At 35.4% G+C, this 21303-nt stretch overlaps 2 protein-coding genes and 1 non-coding gene across 15 annotated transcripts in view; 2 read left to right on the top strand and 1 right to left on the bottom strand.

The window, feature by feature from the left end:
* The window catches only part of LOC131160183 (tRNA(His) guanylyltransferase 2-like), a 69172-nt gene extending 60392 nt beyond the window's left edge, over positions 1-8780 (top strand). For 11 of the 13 annotated variants that reach the window (XM_058115573.1, XM_058115583.1, XM_058115577.1 and 8 more), the window contains 2 exons: positions 7182-7289; positions 8268-8780. In XM_058115573.1, the coding sequence (XP_057971556.1) occupies positions 7182-7289; positions 8268-8414 (255 nt within the window). In that variant the 3' untranslated portion in view covers positions 8415-8780. The remainder of the gene's footprint in view (positions 1-7181; positions 7290-8267) is intronic. The other 2 variants (XM_058115582.1, XM_058115581.1) reach the window with 1 other exon arrangement.
* Positions 8781-11302: 2522 nt separating this feature from the next.
* On the top strand, positions 11303-11373 carry TRNAG-GCC (transfer RNA glycine (anticodon GCC)). The gene has a single exon. It is a non-coding gene; the product is annotated as a tRNA-Gly (tRNA).
* A 638-nt stretch (positions 11374-12011) lies between these two features.
* Positions 12012-18825, bottom strand: LOC131160461 (violaxanthin de-epoxidase, chloroplastic). Its single transcript, XM_058116164.1, has 2 exons — positions 18443-18825; positions 12012-13437 (listed from the first exon to the last, which is right to left on the bottom strand). Exons 1-2 carry the CDS (start codon positions 18746-18748, stop codon positions 12133-12135), a joined length of 1611 nt encoding a protein of 536 aa, XP_057972147.1. The 5' UTR covers positions 18749-18825; the 3' UTR covers positions 12012-12132.
* Positions 18826-21303: the final 2478 nt, after the last annotated feature.

The following is a 21303-nucleotide window of genomic DNA, read 5'->3' as shown; positions in this document are numbered from 1 at the left end:
AGTAGGAGATCGGAACAGAGAAGAGAGGAGAAGAAGAGAAGAAATTAGAAATAGAGAGAATTAGGAGAGAAAATAGAACAAGATAAGAAGAGAGGGGAGAAGAACAGGGCAGAAGAGAAGAGAGAAGGGGATGATGAGGGGATTGAAATGGAGAATGGAGATCGAAGTTGGGCTCTGATACCAAATGATGTTGGAGCAGCATCAAGGTTCTGCAGCCATGGAGAAATTAGAAGAGGAGAGGAAGGGGAACGGAGGAGAGAGGAGATACTAGGGGGAACTCACGTTCACTTTAATTCACATTCATCAATAATTGTCTACATCATGGCTTTCACACACTATTTATGAGAAAGCCTAAACACATAAAATTACACACATATCCCTAAAACTACATGAATTACAAGCAAACCCATACTTCACACAAATATTACAAGCAACCCCCAAATACACATAATCCTATACTAATTAATACTAGACACACATCATAAACTGCTAACTTAACCCAACAATTATCAATCCAATTCTTCTTAAGTAGTCCAACTTGGATCTTCCCAAGGTCTTGCTTCTTGTCCTACATCACAAAGTCCCTAGGAAAGGTACTAAAATGAAATGCACAAGATGTGGACAAGAAGGCTATAACAAAAGATTCCATGGTCCTAAAAGAGGAGCTAGTTGACCAACTATCAACACAAGGGGACAGAAGATACAAGGACCCTATTTAAGTAAGTTGTTAGTCTTTATGATACTTAAAAAAAAGGGCGTCCCAAGGTCATAAGGCTCCTTGCTTTGTAAGGGTAGGGGGAGGGTCGTCACAATGCATGCAGCCTTACCCCTTGTTTTAAGTATTGGAATTCCTTTTAGGCTAGGAGACCAGCAGCCCACTCCTCTTGAAGAACCCAACAAGGGGCTTTTATAATGAGGTGCATACCAAATGTATGCCTTTGACTCAGTTATGAACAATTCCATTTTTGATTGCTTTTAATTTAAATGCGAGATGAAAGTCCATGATTGGTTGCTTCGAATGCCTAGATCCTTAGCTGCAAGTGTAAGGAAACCAACCCCAGGTATCTTTGCTTTCATTCAAGAATTGCATGAGCAATTGGGAATATAGTCATCGGCATCTACCCCAATAGCTGCGAGTAAGTAACCTCCATGCCTTCCCATCAGAAACACTCGTATACACTCATGGCTCACAACCCTCCTACACTCAGCGGGAAACCCCTTCTGCGAGCATTCAGACACACATACATCCTTTGGAATATGGAACTCTTTAGAATCAGTGTTCTCCTGGGTTTTTTGTATCTCTCCACAATACTCATTTAGCAATTCATATTACTCATTCCCTTCAATCATTTTCAGAGCTATGCTTTTAGCTCTCCATGCCTTGGTTGCAGACACATGTATGTTGTGGTCATTTCTCACCTTCTCATGTCAACCTGCCAGTGACCATTTGGGTCAGCCCTACCTCTTTGCCAACCATTTGGCAGATGCAAACCTTATGTGGATGTCTTTAGAACAGCTGTGGGTTTTTCATTGCCTTAATCTGCAGAGTGTACTGATCTCTCATGTACGATGCCCATAGATTCCATGGACATCCCTTTTTACAGTTGGCTTTCACCTTAGTCTTGTCATTCTCTTTAATCTTGTTAAGAACTTGGTCTTATGAGATTATTGCCTGATTGCCACTTTAATTCATCAAGGGATCTAAAGAACATCCCAACCTGCGATTGGGGTGCTTCCATGTCCACAAGCTTTGAAATCAGGAAACCTTGTAGAATTAGCCATTATGGCCAGAATTAGTCATCATCAAAGTCACAGTCAGAGTCATATGCACGATGGAGGTTTACCGAGGTAGCATAATTTGACTTTTACTCACTAGCAGCCACACTGCTACCCACACCTACACTGCCAGACCTTTCTTTATTCAAAACATGTTTCAGAACAGGTTCCCCTCCCCCCCTAGATGGGTCCATATGAACTTCATACTGCATCATTTATATTATAATTACTTTCATCAAAGTGATTTTCTTCATGAACTGTTTCCTCAAACATTTTCACTCTCATAGTACTGCTTTTCTGCATGAATTTTTTTCTTAAAATTTTCACCACATGCACTTGGCCCACAGATGCATCTTGTTCCAGATACAAATCTATGGACCTATTTTCCAAAACATTTTCAACCCTTTTTAGTATGTCTATGTCATTCTCAATTGCGGGCAGGCCTTGGATTAATGGTAAGGTTGCTCCTTTTTGACGAGTTGGTCATGGGTTCAAGTCCAAGGAAACAAGTTCTCTGCATAAAAGCAGGGTTAAGGGCTGTATATAGTGTGACAACCCTCCCTCACCCTCACAAAGGGGGGAGCCTTGTGGCCCCCATCTTTTGTCATTCTCAATTGGCTTCAGTGCTTTCAAACCTATTTATAAATACCTTCATGTCATTTCCCGATAACTTCTTGTTGGAGGATTGGTAGCGCACAACTCCTCCACAAATAGGGATATTTCATCCCTGTTGAGTGCTGACCCAATCATAAAAATCCATTCTACCACTAGTATACATATTTTCACCTCTGCAAGCACCAACTTACATCCAAGGTGAAACTGTAGACTGAAGCAGTCATCATCATTGCCTAGCCAAAGTAATCAACACCATGATGCTAAAATACATATTAAAACATATGGCTACAACATATGTACTTTAAAAATGAAAATGCAATATATATTTACCACAACTAAAAGCTTAAACTTTTTCAAAATCCTCATGTCTCATGTATAAATGTTACTAAAAATGTCACTAACCATCAATGTAACGTTTTAAGGTTTTAATTTATTTCGTTATTTATGTTCTAATGAGATTTTCTATGCAATAAACCCAATTAACCCAATAAGCACATGCTATGTTGTTACTAAATGACAGAACATACTTTTTTTAAGGCTACTTTTGCATTGAGGTTTTCAAGTCCCTCATTTTATACTCTTATTTTGAAAATCCAAAACTTCAGCCGTTTTTAGTGTAGTGGAAGTAAATGACATTCAAATGAACACCAACTTCATTGCATTGAGGGTTCTGAGGATTTGATGATGTAAGAGATATTTACTTAACATAATATGGTTCTCTTTTTGGATCTAACCTTCAAATTGGAGCCATTCTTGAATCAAAACCCTAGTGTGCACTAGAACCCTTGAAGGAGTTAAGGTTTGTTCAAGGATAAACAAATTATAGCATTTTGCAATAGATTTAAAGCTTGAAGCCTCAAAATAATAAAAATTACTTAATAATTTTGCCTTTAAATTGGTTTACTCTGAAAAAACCCTCTCTCGTGATGGTGCTGCTCTCTCGCAAAAAACCCTCTCTTCACATTTCTCGCTGGCGTTCGAAATTATGGTGATAGTATGAATTGATGGTGGGGGTTTGTTCAATACAGATTGAAGGGAAGTCCTTCGATCAAAGGTTGGATAAGATAGGGAAGGGTGGAGCTCCGTTTATCCTTGAGAAGAACCGTAAGTGCAATAGGTGGGTATGTTTCTCTGTTGTTGTGGCTTCATGGTTTTCTTAGGGATTCTCGTCTCATGAAGGTAGGTTGTGCAAGGGTTTTTGAAGAGTTCGAATGGTGTATGTCGATTACTGGATGGGGATTCATGCGACTAGCATAGGGAAGTTGATGGAAATAGGGCATGGATGGAGGGGTAGAAGTTATTCCATTTTTTGTTCCTAAAGGGCTGAAAGGGAATGGATGGTCTTGATTCAGGGATGTGTTCGTTGCTTTGGAGAGTCCTTGTCAGTCTAGGTCTAATAAAATAGATAATAAGAGGAACAATAATCATTCATGGAGTCAGATCATCTCAGGTAGCACAAGTGACGATGGAGGTCACTCCATTTCTAAGAGCATGCACGAGGGGTTCTGTGCTGGCTGCGGGGGAAGAATGAAAGAGAAGTTCACTTTGTCAGCTTCGCACAACCATTCAGCACCGGAAAGGGTATTGCTTCCGGCTGAGCAGCCGAGATCAGAGGCGGCTAGGGTTTCCTGTGGGGTGATGGGTTGACGAAGATTGAGTGGGCTGGGCCTAGTCTGACTATTAATATAGATTTGGGCCGGATGTTAGAGAATGATAAGCCTCTTTTAAACTCTTTCTGGGCTTCTTGATGAAGGAGGCCCAAGAGCAGTCTTATGATTTAACACGGGGCTTGGGCAGTGATAAAATGCAGATGGGTCAAGAGAAGGCCTCTACTACCTTACAGATCCCACTCCAGCTTAAATCTGGGGTGGCTATGGCAGGTTAGAGATTTTCAGAGAAGAAGCAAGATGAATAGCAGTTGTTTTTTAACAAGACACAGGATGATAATCCTAACCCTGAGCTCCTCTTCAAACAACCTCCTTGGCAGACGTCAGGAGGGGTGCTCCAGTAACATCAAAGAGCTGGCAATGGGAGTAGGAAATCAAGAGGGATTAGAGGCTGATATCGACAGGATTAATAAAAAAGAAGCAGCTGGATTGGGTAGGAAACCTGGTGTGTCAGGATTTAATCCTGAAAAATCTAAGGGTCCTAAAGTGTATGCTCGTCAAAAGACTGCAATGGTGGGCACAGAAATGAAGAAATTATATGAAGCAGAAAGAGAGCATTCCAGTGAGATAAAGCCAAAGACTATAAGGAGAGATTCTGAAGGAGAGTTGAGCATTGTGGAAGATACACTTGCTAAGATGAAGGATGTAGCAAGTGATGGAGTTAGCAAAGGAAAGGAGGATAAGAAATAGGGAGATTGTTCTGATAGTGATAGTGATTACATCAGTGAGTTTGACTGTGGTGGTAATTTGTTGTTGGATGAGATTCGGGAACAATATGATTATGTTTCTGATTGCTGTGATGTTCTCGGGGATCTATCGTATGTACATCCTGCCCTGATGGAAGGATTGGAGGGGTTTCCATGGTCTTAAATTTCCACGAAATTGTTGAAATTTTTGTCGAAATTTTCGATTTCCGTCACCCTCGAAATCGAAATGGCAATTGATTTCCGTCTTGCATAATTTTCGTCGAAATCTCAACGAATCATCCGAAATTTATCAAAATCTCGAAATTTTTGCAAAACTTGTTGAAACTTTAACTATACAATGAAATTTCATCGGAATCCAAATGAGAGATTTAGGAGTGAAGTGAAATTTCTCTTTTAATTTATTTTATTGAAACAAAAGATTATTACAAGTGCTTTTGAAATTATATGAAAAAATAAACTTACAGTAACATTTTATTTAACCATTCATGTCTAAATTATCTTTATTTGTATAATAAATAATATTTAAATGATTTATGAATTTCATTTGTATTAACTGAATATATTTAATGTGCATTATCTTACAAATATATTTGAAACACATACTATTTTACAACTTTTCCACCTCATACAAAACATAGATGTATTTAATTTGTAATATATTAGTCTTAAAACTTATATTATTATGTTTGTTAAACATTTCTAAAGTTTCACAAAGAATTCCATGCCTTACTATTAATTTCCATTATTTTTTCAAATCGAAATCGACATCGAAATTGAAATTTTCGTTGAAATTTCTGTACTTTTGAAGCTTTGATATTTAAGTCGAAATTGAAAATAAGACCTAGGAGGTTTCCTATTTTTGAGAACAATGGTTTGGATATTAAACAGCAGTGCAATGGTGGAATTTTACCTGTACCAGTGGAGGTGATTTCCAGGAAGGACTTAGAAGCCCAAAATATAATGGATAGATTGGATTTAAAAATGTGTGATGCTGGTGGAATTGAAGTACACTTTGATGGGGTAGGTACAAGGCGAAGAAGGGTTAGAGGGAGCTTGCAAATTTAAAGTGCTCAGTGAATTATCACAAAAAGGGATTGAAAAGGGGTTTTTTTGGATAGGAATACTTTTCAGTTATTTTTTATTTTTTATTTGCATTTTTTAATTTCATCTTTGTTATTATTATTATTTTTTTCTGTTTTTTTTTTTTTTGCAGGTGGATCTCTTTGCCCCTTAGGTTGTAACTTCTCTTTCTCAATCTAATATACCTTCTTTTATTATCTAAAAAATAATTTTTTTTTGCCTTTAAAGCCACTCTTGTACTCTTGAGGATAATTCTATTTGAAGGTTGAAAATTGTTGAAAATATTTCTTTGGAGGATTTTCCTATTTTCTCTAACTTTTTAAAAATCTGAGGGATATTTTTATTTAATTTTTTTGTTAAATTCACAATGATTTAATCCACAAGGTGAATTTTGAAATATTGTGGAAACCAGTTGCCTAAGCAGGAAATCTGATTCTGAGATGTTGGCAGAACAGTTGAAAACTTATGACTAAAAGTAAAAAGTGGCAAAACATTCATGTTGCAATCACATGCTTCTTTACTTTACTACGACAAAAAACAAAAATATCAAACAAAAAATGATACCAAACTTTCCAATTTTTCTTGGAAATCTAAATCAAATTTTTTTTTTTTTGGGTTCAAGCTGAACTAACTGCCAAATTCAGCTTGGTATGGTTCAGTTTTGCAGTTTAGACCAAATAATTGATTCCTACAAATTAGGGCAACCCCCTCTCAAAAGGGCGAATGGCTTAGTTATAGTTATATCTGCCAAGTATTTCCTCTCTTTCTCAATTTTCTTTTTTTTTGGTGAAAAAGAGGGCGGCACCTCCTATCTTTATTAGAAAACCCCTCACTTATGGCGCAGGAATACCGTGGTTCCAACCTTGAGACTTGGGGAAAACAAAATCAAACCCCAAGAATCTAAAACTGACTTAACCAATTTATTCAAAACCAATAAACCAATGACCAACAACCAAACAAATAAATAAGAACTAAACAACTATAAGTGGAAAACAAAAAAAACTCCGAAAGACCTCGAAGAATAAACCAACCACTCCAACCTTCACAAACACCAGCACAAAGCATCACGAGCACAAGGAAGGAAATCCCAACAAATCCAATCGATTCATTTCCCTAACTTGTTGTGGAAGCTCATCCTGACAACTATATGATCGAGATATACCAGATTCACCCTGTTTGGCAAAGAAATCCGCACTTTCTCAAAATGCTCTGCCATTATGTTTGTTAATTTGTGACATTCATTACATCAAAGCTATATTTTTTTTCATTTTGGATTTAACAATTTTGTGAAGTATGCAATATCTGCTTCTAGTTTTACATTTTATCCTTTTGGCAGGGTACTCAAGCACGGGAAAAAAATGAATTGCTTTTCAAGCAATTTGGCATTGACTACAGCACATTACCTATCATGTTCCGCCAGGGATCCACAATTTTCCGGAACAAGGTTATCTCCTTACTGGAAGCTAATATTTGATACTGTATGCTTCGATGATGCAGTTTCAGTATTACACCTGTGAGATTGCTATGAACTCCTAATGCATGATGTGAACATGGCAGGCACTTCCATGCCTGCTTCTAAGCCCGCATTTCTGGAGTGGTAAGCCCATCTGGATTTTACCTGGCTACTCCTGGGGATGATGTTCACCATAATACCATTTAATGGAGATACCACAATGCCTGAAATGTGTCATATCTCCCACCTGTTTTCTTCAGTTGGGTAAACTGTAGAAAGTAAAAATCTTTTAGCTGGCTGTTGCTGTTGGGAGTCTATCTAGGCTTATAGCTTTAATAGCATGCTGTGTTAGCATGAAATTGAAGTTCTTTATTTGGATGTTATTCTTTTTTCCTAGTGTATAGTTAGTTTTCATTAGTGGATCATTGTTTTATGTTTACTGCTGTGCTGTCTGTTTTGAGAAGTTTGCAGTCTGTTCATATGGCACTCTTTACGTTATTTGGGGAAAATAACTGAACAATAGCATGTAGATAACATTTGACAAAGAGTTAATGATGCAAGCTTGTTACTTCAATTATATTCCTGTTTTTCATAGGCTTTGTCCCCTTAAACCATAATGCTATTAACTTGAAATTCCATTCATGGCAGCATATAGATATCACAAAAAACTTCTAGAAAATGCCAACAACTAAAAGTCAATCATTAATGTACTCTGAATGAGTCTATGAGCGCTCTGCATTTAGTGCGATGCTTTCTTTGTCTCGAGTATATGATAAAATTGTTAACAATACATTTCAAGCTCTCAGGATCCGTGGGAAAAAAAATTGAGGAAAGATGGACCACTCCAAGGAAAACTTTTGTAGGCTTTTCGTTGATTGCTATTGGTTTCCTGCATTCTGCCCTTTTTAAGTTATGTTTCTCCATATTTTCAGTTTATAAAGCTGAGATATTTGCTTTCTATGCATGCAGAAAGACAGGATTGTAAAGGATGAGAATGGAAGCACCTCTGTCCAACAATCTCATGGGGAAGTTATTGTTGATCACTGTAATATAATCGACCCTAAGTTTTGGAAAGAACACCCAAGCATCCTTGATGATCACTCCCAGATTATGTGAAGCACTACTGAATTTTCTTTTACGATAGAGGGCTGATGACTGCATTCATAATCCTGAACTTTATGCACATTGATTAAGCCATTCACCCAATTCCTGGGATGCATGAAGCAGCAGCTTTCACCGTTCGAACAAGCAGGCTTATGCTTAGCAGCCAGAGCTTCTTGTCTCATCTTTCTTTGTATCTGACAACAGTTTCATTGCTAAAACATGCGCCTGTGGTAGTATATTGTTTCTATATCCCTTCTATCACAGCTATACTCCAAGCCAGAGAACTGTCGCAGATTTTTGCTAGTACAATCAATAAACAAGTACAAGAATCTCCCTTCTAACACCCAAATGGTACAATCTTGAAAGCCTGTTTCTCAATTTTTTCCACCGAGTATGTTTGTGCTTATGTTGTATAGTTTATATCCATCTAAAGGAGGAAATAATGGGCGATTCAATGAAATTGAAATGCCTACATGCCCTTTTTCACTGTAATTTTTTTTTTTATTAGCACCTAAAGGATGCTAAACAACTGGAAATAAATAGTATCAATGGAATAAAATCAAACTAACTATACAGAAATACAATCACCCTTTTTAATTGTATGAATTTCAGGGTAGATTTGAGTAAAGATTTAATACAATTTTGTATTATATTTTGTTCAAATATACACATCTAAATCCAAGACTTATCTCAAAACACATGTTTAGATTTTAATTGCAAAAATGTTCTTTGGCTGCTTTTGGTTCACAGGATAGGCTAGCACTGAAAAAGGCAGCCTCAATGTTGACATTGAGCATGAGATTTCTGATTTTTCATGAGCAATAAATAGTTGAACACCAAGGATATAAAATGGAGTATGGTGGAGATGGTTTCTTTATTTTATTTTTTATTACCGCATACCCTCAAGGCATTTTAATGCCCCACTTTTATATAAGTAGATAATAATAAGTTATAAGGGTTAAATAAGAGAATAAATAAAATAAATAAGCATCCTAAGTAGTCTAAAACAACAAATTCGCATCACCACAGAAAATTGTTGCATTAGTCTTACGTCAAACCATCCGGTACCATAGTGTTATCTGTCAACTACTTTGTTTAATAAAAGAGTAACATGCACTAAACAATGTTTAAAACTTCGAAGTTTGTAAATTTTTTTTCTTTCTTGCCATACAAACAAAAATTTGAAGATAAAATTAAACTTGGTGATAAAAAAAAAAAAAACCAATAATACTAATTGCTTTTGACATCTTGAACTATTATACAAGCAGAGGGAGAAATTGGAGAGGATCTAGTATATAAAGTTAAATCAAGTAGGTAAAATGGAAGAGTACTTTAAGTGTGTTATCTGATCATAAAATTCCACTAAAATATTTTTAAAGGTTTTATAAGACAACTAAAAGGTTAGTCATGCTATATGGATCAGAATGTCGGGCAACTATAAAAAAAAGAATCATATTCAAAAAATAAAAATGGCTGAAATGTGTATGCTAAGGTGGACAAATGATGTATCACTAAAAAATAAATTAAGGAATGAATATATTCACAACAGGTTTGGCACAGCATTAGTAGAAGATAATAGATGAGTTACTTAAATAGTTTAGACATTTGAAATGCATACCAAGTAATTCACGAGTGAGAAGGAGCGAGAAAATTACTATTAATGGTATTAGAAGAGGGAGGGACATATCTAAAATAGCTTGGAAAGAGGTAATGAGAAAAGATTGAACAACTCTTAAGTTTTTCGAATAAAATGCTCTTAATTAAATGAATGGGTAGGATAAAATTCATATAATCGATCCAACTTGATGAGATTTAAGGCTTTTTATTATTGTTGTTGTTGTTGTACTAACTTTGGTTTTTATTATATCCTTGAAGATAGATAATGTTTATGGTGAATTAATACGTTCTCAAATTTCAAGAAGAACTTCTACAAAGTGATGAACTATTCCATCCTTAAAAACCTTGATTCCATGTTCACAAATTCGGAGTTGAATTTTTGTAATTTAGATTAAAGAAAATACAAAATTGTGCTTGATTTATCAAAATTTGTTAAACCCAAGTCTCAAACTTTAAAGTTGTGCTCCTATATACAACTTAAGAGTACATTTAGATAAATATAAAATTGGACAAGACCAAATAAGTGGGTAGGATGAGTGATGTGGTGGTTAAGTTGATTAATTGCATATTTATTGGTGAAGGCGGATGAAGCCCCCCATGACTACGATGTTGTCACATATAGACTTTTGTGGCCCTGAAGGAAATGATATTACTAAAAATACAGGATCTGTGACATCATGTACTCACATGGTAATAGTTGGTTGGATGAAGCAAGTGAGGTGTCATAAGCCCGCATTGTTCAATCTTTTCCCAAGAATTGCAAATGAGTTGAGTTTTGCTACGCTCAAACTTGTTTGTTAAATTTTTAACTGACTCAAACTCAAAATTGAGATCAAATTCAAGTGAGTTCAAACTAAATTTTAATATAATTGTTCAAACTTGTTCATTATGTAATAGACCGAGCTAACGAGCCCTTTCATAGTTGAGGTTTTGAGATGCTTATAAACAATTCGGTTCTTTTGGAACCTCTCACTATGAGATGAAGAATCTTAGACTTTCGTTAGACAAAAGGTAAGATGAATTCCAATTACAAAAATCCAAATAGACTTGCAAGTAATATGGGAATAAGTTGAACTCAACTTATTAAACTACTTGATTAGCTCAAATTCTACTAAAAAATAAATTACAATGGAGTCGAGTCTAAGAAACCCTAGAGTTAAATTTAATTTACACACTTATACCAAACAAAAATGTTGAAGAAAAAAGACGAGATGATAAAAATAAATGAGGGTACAGTAATTACTGGAAATATAACATATGGGGCCAAAGTCTTACTCACGCAAGCACCAGTGGTCTAGTGGTAGAATAGTACCCTGCCACGGTACAGACCCGGGTTCGATTCCCGGCTGGTGCATGATTCACATTTTAATCAGCTTTGAGCGACTTTCTTTTTTCAAGAAAACAATTATTGAAAGTATGGGCATTTCACAACAAACAAATGCACGCAATCTTCTGCCCCTGGTAACAATCATCTTTTCTTCTTTCTATTTTTCTCACCTGATGATTGCAAGTGTAAAATTAGATGGATCGTGTAAATATCTTTAGGTTCCAAAAAGAAGAAATTACCTCCAAATATTAATTGACTAGTTAAGTTTTCAAGAATTGATTCAACTTGGCTATGTAGTGCTAAGAAGATTGTTGTTGTTTGCTGTTTAGCTCCCTTAAATAAAAATATAATTACAAAAGTTGAATGACTTTACCTGTTCTAAATCGTCTGAAGGACAAGCCATACACAAAATCTTTGAGATTCATATCTTAAATATTTTTAAAATGTTCACTAAATTGCAGCTCCCGTTTGAAATCACATAAACAATATTATTATACTAGTTACAACAAATTACCATGTAAGTACTCGCGGTTAGTTTATGTATGTATGTTCCAATTCACGTCCAAAGACCCATACAATTACAAAAACATGCATTCTAATGTCATCTGTGTGTGTGTGTAGAGAGAGAGAGAGAGAGAGAGAGAGAGAGAGAGAGAGAGAGCATATATGCATACACTACATGCATAACATTGAATTCAATTGTTACAAAACATATGCACATTCATGAATTGTACGCATTGGTGTACATGCTCATGAATTTGCTCATATGCTTACAAAGACCTTTTCTTAAGAATCAAGAATTGAGCATTTAACTTCAATCTTACTATGCAAACTCGATCCCTCTGGAATCCCCAGTGGCGGATCTTGGCACGAACAATTATCAACTGTATATAGCTCCCACTCTTTGATTCCACACTTACCCAGGGCAGAAGCTAATCGTGGCCTCTCCTTCTCATTTGGCTGTTTGCCATCAGGGCTAACAAGCACAGCACCAGTATAGGACTGTCCTGCGACTCGAGCAGCACCGTTATAATGAAACAAGCCCCAGCTGAGGTCATCAGAAACATCAACAATTGTCCAGAACTCATTTGAAACAACCCCATTATCCAAGACACTGAAGTAAAATGTCCCTGGAATTTTGGCCCTCTTAACTCGATATTTTCTCCTCCTCCACATCAATTCCCCGTCCAGGGTTCTGACCTTAAAAACTGGTTCATACCAAAATGATCCTTTTGCCTTCCCCCTGTAGAATAGCTGGTACTGACAAGGAAATTGATCATAAGCAGGGTTTTGCCCGGCTACAACACGCCAACTCCAATCTCGACTACCCAACCAACCCACGAAAAGATCTTCTGCAGTTTCATGGCACAAATCTTCCCCACGAAACTTAACCATCGGAAGCACATAAGGTTTTTCGGGGATTGTTGCATCCAATTCAAGACAATTGTTCTTCTGTAAAACACACAATGAAAATGCTTCTAGGTTTGGACTTTCATAAGAAGCAATACATTGGTAATTGCACACCTGATCTACTGGACTGCACTGGTTCAAGCATTGAAGAGCTTTCCTACAATTAGGATCCAATATGCAGTTCAATATTTGGGGTCCACAGTTCCTCACCATGCAGTTCAAAGTAGAAAAACCCTTAGATCTCAGATTCTTTAGCATTGAGACTGGCCTTATGCAAGCATTAATTATAACTAGCAAACAGAATCTTATGTCATCCGAATTATGGCGATCCCATGCCTCAGATATTGTCTGGACCACTTCCCTTGATTTATTTATTTCCTTTGATTGAGAAATTCTTGCCACTCTGCTGAATATGTTCCCTGGGTTTTCATTGACAAAAAATCCACCTAGTTTATTTGTTAAAGCCGAGGAAGAGTTGAAGCAAATTATGTTTGGGATGTTTTTGCTGTTGGTTTGAATCCACTTGACTGAATTTTGATTTGTAACAGCCACTATAACCAAAATATCAGCATAGACTAATTCCTTCTGGAGATCCTCAGTTTTTTTACCATCGGATCGACATTGCTTGTCTGTGAAGACGAGCATTTCAAATCCTTCATCAACCCATTTCAGCCTTTTTGCCTGCTTATCAACAATCAAGGTGAGAAGAAAGAACTCTTGCAGAAAGAAAGAAAAAAGGAAAAGGAGAAAGGGAAAAAAAGAAAAAAGAAATAAGGTGAGGAATAAAACTGAAATATACTATAAATTTATAAACAAAATGCCAAAAGGATTGTTCCTGCTTTTCCAATACGCTCAATAATGGCTGCCTACCCACTTTATATTAAGAGGTAGTCTGCATGTTGTGTCTGTAGTGCTACAATGCACTCATAGCAAAATGTTCATAATGCAATAGAAGGTTCACCGTGCCCAGGATATGATCCTGATAGTCTAAGATTGTGTTCAGCTATGTCCTGCAATTACACGTTTAAGCTTCTCTTTTGATTTTAATGACTTGATTTACCAAAAAGGACAAGGAAAAAAAAACATATAGAAAGATTGACTGCATTGTACGAGCTTAAGTCGTATTCATCACTCCAAGAGTTAATTTGATTCCAATTAAAATCTGCAAAGAACTCTTCAGTTATTGGGGTGTTTATGGAACTCCCTAGGTTAGTGGCTCTGAATTTTAAATGTATTTCATAAATTCTTCCACTTCCTGTACATTAAATACTAGAAGGAATTTAGTGTTTTAGGACGTCAATATTTGTTGAAAGTAACAAGAATTGAACCAAGGATGTCTATGAATCATATACATACAGTAGGATGAGAGAATCAAAGGATAAGGCATGTTCCTCACAGTAAAGCATGATGATAGGGGATCGCCTCCTGATAATTCTAGGTCATCATACTCCATTCAAAAGATTTAGAAATTAAAGATTAGCTTTTTTTTTTGGAAATCAGAATCATGGTCTTAAATTTCGATTTCGACTCAAATTTCGAAGCTCCAAAAGTACGGATTTCGATTTCGATTTGAAAAAATAATAGAAATTAGTAGTAAAGCATGGAATTCTTTGTGAAACTTTAGAAATGATTAACAAACATAATAATATAAGTTTTAGGACTAATATATTACAAATTAAATACATCTTTATTTTGTATGAGGTGGAAAAGTTGTAAAATAGTATGTGTATCAAACATATTTGTAAGATAATGCACATTAAACATATTTAGTTAATACAAATGAAATTCATGGTCCATGATTGCATAAATTGGCAGAAAAGGATTCATATAGCCGACCCCACTTAGTGGGACTAAGGCTTGGTTTTGTTATTGTTGTACAAATGAAATTCATAAATAATTTAAATATTATTTCTTATACAAATAATGATAATGTAGACATGAATGGCTAAATAAAATGTTATTATAAGTTTATTTTTTTCATATAATTTCAAAATAACTTGTAATAATCTTTTGTTTCAATAAAATAAATAAAATAAATTAAAAGATAAATTTCACTTCACTCTTAAATCTCTCATTTGAATTCTAATAAAATTTCTACAAATTTCAAGATTTCAATAAATTTCGGACGATTTGTTGAGATTTCGATGGAAATTATGCAAGACGGAAATCGACTGCCATTTCGATTTCGAGGGTGACGGAAATCGAAAATTTTGACGAAAATTTTGACAATTTCGTGAAAATTTAAGACCATGATAAGAATATCTTAGGAATTCTAGGCATTTTAGGGTTAATTCAATTATTTCAATTATTAGCTTGTTTTGGAAATCAGAATATCTTAGGAATTCTAGGCATTTTAGGGTTAATTCAGATATTTCAATTATTTTTGGGTTATTTAGTAATGTTTAGCTTAGCTTTATAAGTTAGGGTTGGTTTACTGCACATACAATGTTTGTGAATGGGACAGTCTATCATACAGTTGAGTTGAGTTCAGTTTCTGTTATCCCTTTTGCATCTAGTGTAGAGACCTAAAAAAATAATAATAATTAAAATAGTAAAGAAAAAAGGAAAATTTGGTTGGTACAGGACCAAACTGTCAACGGTTTGAGGAGCCTCAAGAAAACCGTCGACGGTTTCAATTTACCGAAGGTTGTTAAAGGTAGAATTGCAGTAAAAAGGTTTGGTTAAAAGCCAAAAACCGTCGACGGTTTCCACTGGGGGCAGCAGCCTATAAAAGGCACTTAAGGTTATTGTTTTAGAAAATTTACTCTCTTTTTCTCTCTCTAGGCTGCAAAACCCTCTCTCTTCAATTTCTTGTCCGTTTTAAGCTAGAATTGAAGGATAAATGCTATTTTCAGGATCCCAGCGACGAATCTTAGCAATGTAATCGAAGCAGATTTGCTGTTCAGGCATTCTAGGCACCACTCCAAGAAAAAAGTAAGGGGAATAGATTATGTCAGGTATTTAAAGAAATCTCACGGATTAATGTTAATCCTCAGTAAAATATATTTTTCCTAGGCAGTTGTTATATTATAGTTTATCACTTAAGTTGTGTGGCATGAATAGGAATATTATTTTTACGGTATATATATAAGAATGTCAGATTATTATACGATTATCCAAAACAAGTACGGTTTGACAATGATTTTCAGAAAATGTTGTAAATATTATAAAAATTATGATATGGCAATTTAGCAGGCTTTATGCCGTGTTCAGTATATTATAACAGTTCAGTCGACTTTATGCCGTGACAGTTCAGTCGGCTTTATGCCGTGACAGTTTAGCCGGCTTAAAGTCGACTTTATGCCGTGATCAGTTATGAAATGACAGTTTATTCAGAAATTATGATATGACAAATTTTATGCAAAAATATGAAAAATGAGATTATGTTATAGTTATATTATATGAAATGTATTATATGATAGCAGAATCTTGATGGATTGGTTCAGTTTCAGAGTATGGTACCGTAACTATTATGTTAGATCAATGCCACCTCACTTCTCAGATAGAGTATTGGTGATTGGATAGTCGATTGTGCCCAGAAAAGAGTGGAGTACCGCCCCTGGCAGTCCGGATCAGGTTGGGTAGGCCAATCGTACTTACAGATGATTTATGTTTGACTTAACGTGATAGACCATTCATTACTAAGTCCCACCTACGGGCCGCATAACCCAATCATGTGGACATCAGCTAACTATCCATCCAGGGGAAAATTTCAATATGATACAAATATATCAGATGATTCACATATACAGAGAAACTTATTATGGTAAAGTATGCTTATGTTGAAAAGTATGTATTTACCAGACTCATATATGTATGAGTACAGATTTACATGATTTACTAGTTAAAGAAAATTATTTACAGGATATGTTTATGATACACTAGAACTCATGCTGCCACACACTGATAATAATCTATTCCTTTTTACTGAGAGGTGTCTCACCCCAAGAATTTTAACATTTCAAGAAATACAAGAAATCAAGTCTAAAGTGCTCCGGAGCGGAATCTAGATAGTTTTGTTAAAAGTAAGTGCCTGTGAGTACTGATATGTGTATAGTGATGTTTTGTACACCATGGGTGGTAATTTATGTTTATGGGGAGATACTTATGTGATGATTGATGGTTTTAGAACTCTAGTATTGTATCTGAGATTTTATGTATATTATGTTCTGCTGTTTGATTCATAAACTGGTTTATGGACAGGTATACTCGTTATCCCACTTCGGGTTCGGGTTAGTATAGTTATGGTATCAGAGTATTATCATATTTATAACAGTAGAATTTATGGGTTGCTACATTTGGCCTCTCTCTCTCTCCCTCCTCCTCGTCCTCTTCTTCTTCTTCTTCTTCTTCTCTCTCTCATCCTTCCTCTTTATATTTTCTCATCTCCTCAATTCTCTTCAATTTTTCTCTCCTTTCTTTCTCTTGGCTGTCCTACATCACATGAGGTTCCAAATAATTGGAGACTTGATGGCAGCATCTTGGGCATTTGTCAAGTCTTGCCCCATACCAAGCATATAAAACCTTATAACTGTATTGCCATTGACTCATTTCTTTCCTATGAAAATTAAAAGTTATGCTTAGCTGCTGTATTCTTTTCTAAAATCTCTATTCTTCATTTTCTTTTTCCTTCAGGCTTTAGGACATTGGTAAGAATTGCATACAAAAAGGAAAAAAAAAAAAAAAATCTGAAATTGCTTCCCTTTGATATCTTACCCAACAAATTTAAATAAGTTTTCTTTTCCTTTTCCTAGTTCTTCGGATCCAAAAGGCGCCCAAGTCTCAAAATCAAATCCTAAATTTCTCTTTCTTTTCAATTAAGCCTTTTCATCATACACTATAAAATGGAAATCAGACCTGACGTATCAAATGCAAAACAAATGAAACATAACTTGGAAAGAGAGAGAGAGTATTTGCATGCATCCAAACTTAGGTGATGTATCCCAAAACTTTTACATGTAGGAGATCCTATAATTCAACAAGACAAATAACTCCCACAAATGCCACATTTTGATATAACAGGGAGCACAATATCACACTTCAATCTAATTTAGCATTTTAACTTTCCAGTGTCATATTGATTCTATTCAACTCACCATTCTTCAATTTTTCACACAAACCTACAATCAGGGACAGAGGAAGCAGAGACCAACGAAATTCTCTCTATATTCAAAAAATCTTTGTGAAATTGTTGATGCTCTATTGATGTCGCTTCTAAAATGTTACAACCTAACTCTATAGAAGGACATCTGAGGGCATTAACCAATCAATTTTCCATTTAAAAAAATAAAAATAAAAGAACAATTGTATTGGACAATAGAGATTGTTCGGCCAATTGTCCCTTGTAGCCAGTTACAAGTAATTTTTGAACATATCTTCCCATCTGTATTGTTTTTACAAAAATAGTAATATATATGTTTTCTTGCATATGGGTTCTATATAACTTCTCCCCCAAAATCATTAATCAATAGAAGACGCTAAACCAACTGGGGGTAGACAAGCAAATACTACTTTCAGTGCAAGTCCACAAACACTTCAAACTAAAACAATCCACAATCAACAAATATATGAATATGGGAATTCTTTAATTATCATTTTAATGGTAATTTTCCTCCTTTGAAAAATAAAAAACAGAAAAATGCTTAAAACTAAACATCATAACTTCATTTTCTTTACTTGTACTTACAGTGTGGAGCAAGACCTCCTCCCATGGAGCGCATTTCAGAGGGCTGACGCTAGCTTCTCCAACAAGAGCGATTATTCTCACCGGAGAAGCAGAAGGGTCTGCAACAAAAGAGTCCTTTTTGGTTTCCAGAGCCGATGAAATAGCGGGTGCTGCACGGGAAGCGGTGTTCCGGCGAGAAAATGAGGGAAGAGCGAGTCGAGGGGCTTTGCGACAGCGATGAAGTTGGGAAAAGGCGGTGGCGAAAGCCGGAAGAAACCGGCAATTCTGGAGGTACGCGGTTCTGAGCGGTGGCGCTTCCAGAGTCATGGTGGAGTAGCTAGAAAATACAAGAAGAATGGTGCACTGTACATGAGTTGCATTGCTATTTCCTATGCTAAACCTTCATTAAGTTGTAAATTATTTTTAAAGCAGTGGTATCTAAAATTGAAGTCATTGGAGTTAAAAACATTACTTTGTCATGCTTGAATCTCGTTAATCCCTTTGGATAAATAATTTTAACTAGAAAATGAATATATAAGAAGAGAATCATTGGAATGTAAATATTAAGGTGGATGCGTGCTAAAAGGATAGAGATAGAGTTAAAATAATTGTCTTTCATTAGATGGATTAACGAAAAAGGATTCATATAATCGATCTTATCTAGTGGAACTTAAAGTTTGGTATTTTTTTGATATTATATTTTCTCTCTATATTAAATAATATTAAAAATAAAAATACATTATAATACGATTAAAATTTTTTAAAAAAAATATTAGTGATATATAAAATTTAAATTTTATTTATAGGCTTGATATATTTTTTTTTATTTTATTTCTTATTTTCTTTAATAACTAAATATAAAAAATTAGATTTAAAAAAAAAAAAATCCCTTCTAAAAATTTTTTTCAAGTTCCAAGTGAAATTTGAATGATATGATGATTAAAGCATGACTATATTTTGTAAAATAAAAAATTTTATTTTGTAATTATTATAATAGTATATATTCAATTTCTTCGAATCCACGCAATCTAAATTTTGAGGCCTAAAATTTATATGATCGAATACTGTGGAGAGACTTTCTTATTTTATGGATTATTTTTTGGGCATCTAGTAAGACTTAGTCCATGCCCCTTTCTATACCTGAGGCAAACTTCAAATTCACACTTAAAACACTTTTACAATAATATATTTGTCAACCTTACAAATAAGGTAAAATCAGAGGTTACTCATACTTTTGGACAGGATTTTGTTGAGTCATTATGTAAGAAAAAGGCATCACTTTCCACTGACTATTTGGGGTCAAAAGAAAAGGCATCCAACAAATATATAATATGTTATTTGTGGTTCTTATACTTTAGTTTTTGTAAGCAAAGAAGAAAGAGGGAAAGACATGAAGAGGTAGGATAGCAGAGATCGTCGACAAATGCCCTGTGTTCGTCGACGAGGGGACAACAACAATTCGTTTCGTCAACGAAGGCTCTGAAATTCGTCGACGAGAAAATATCGAGAGTAGAAAATTTCAGAGTTATGGATTCATCGATGAAAGCCTATTTTCATCGACAAAGTGTTATCTGTGAATCGTCGACGAAACTTTATACTCGTCGACGAAAGGCGCCTGAGCTGCGAGCAATTTTTTTGAATTTTGAATTTTTGAATATTGGGTGATTGGGTAAACGGAGGGAAACCTCCGAGGAACTTTTATATATGTTATTCTGGGCATATTGAAGAGAGAGTGATCATTTTGAGAAGTATATTGTGTACATTGCAAATTTCTTAGTAATTTGTGCGTCATTACTTCCGTGAATGTAAGCTTTGCCAAACCACATAAATCGCGTTGTTATTCTTTTTTGGTTGTGTTAATTACTTGTTGTGTTTAATTCTGCCGTGCTTCTTCATTTTTTGATCCATATTACAACAAATTGGCATCAAAGTGAAGTTATGACATCGGGATCGTCTTTTGCAAGATTTGATGTTGTCAAATTCGATGGAACTGGAAACTTCGGTTTATGGCAGAGGAGAGGGAAGGACATTCTTGTGCAACAAGGAGTGGCTAAGGTTTTGCTTGATACTCAACTAGAAGGAATGACTGAGGCAACATGGGTAGATTTGAAATCAAAGGCAGCGTCTACAATACACTTGTGTTTGACAGACGAAGTTTTCTATCGGGTGATGGAGGAGGATTCTCCAATGGCTATCTGGGGAAAGTTAGAAAGTCGGTGCATGTCTAAATCCCTCAATAACAAACTTTTTCTTAAGCAGCGTTTATATTGATTTAAGATGGTTGAAGCATCAAGTCTGAATCAACACATCAATGCTTTTAACCAAATCATAAATGATTTGATGAGGGTTAATGTGAAGTTTGATGAGGATGATAAGGTTTTGATGTTGTTATATTCTTTGCCCTCGACTCATACCTACGAAAATCTTGTGACCACTCTTACGTGGGGAAAAGAAACTCTTGATTTGGAAGAGGTAACAAGTGTTTTGTTAAATTTTCATCAAAGGTTGAATATATGTGAGGAAGGAGAAAGACTTGTGGTAAAGGGTAACAATGAGCGAGGCAAAGGAAAATTTAAGAATGGGTCTAATCAGAAGTCCCGAAATCAATCCAAGAAGAAGAAGGAAATTTGGTGTTATAAATGCGGTAAAAAGGGGCATGTGAAATCGGAGTGTCCGAATTTGAAGAAGGGACATGCTAAAAAGCATGAGGGGATTTCAAAATCTGTGATGTTGTTCAAGAAGAAGATTCAGCGGATGGTGATGTTCTATCAGTTTCAGCGAAGTTGGATAATCTAACGGACTCTTGGATACTTAACTCGGCATGTTCTTATCACACAACTTCGAACAAGGGGTGGTTCAGCACTTACAAGTTAGTGAATTTT

This window comes from Malania oleifera, chromosome 7 (assembly GCF_029873635.1).
Source record: "Malania oleifera isolate guangnan ecotype guangnan chromosome 7, ASM2987363v1, whole genome shotgun sequence".
NCBI lineage: Eukaryota > Viridiplantae > Streptophyta > Magnoliopsida > Santalales > Ximeniaceae > Malania > Malania oleifera.
The sequence above is the reverse complement of the archived record's forward strand: the minus strand, read 5'-3'. Positions and strand labels throughout refer to the sequence as shown.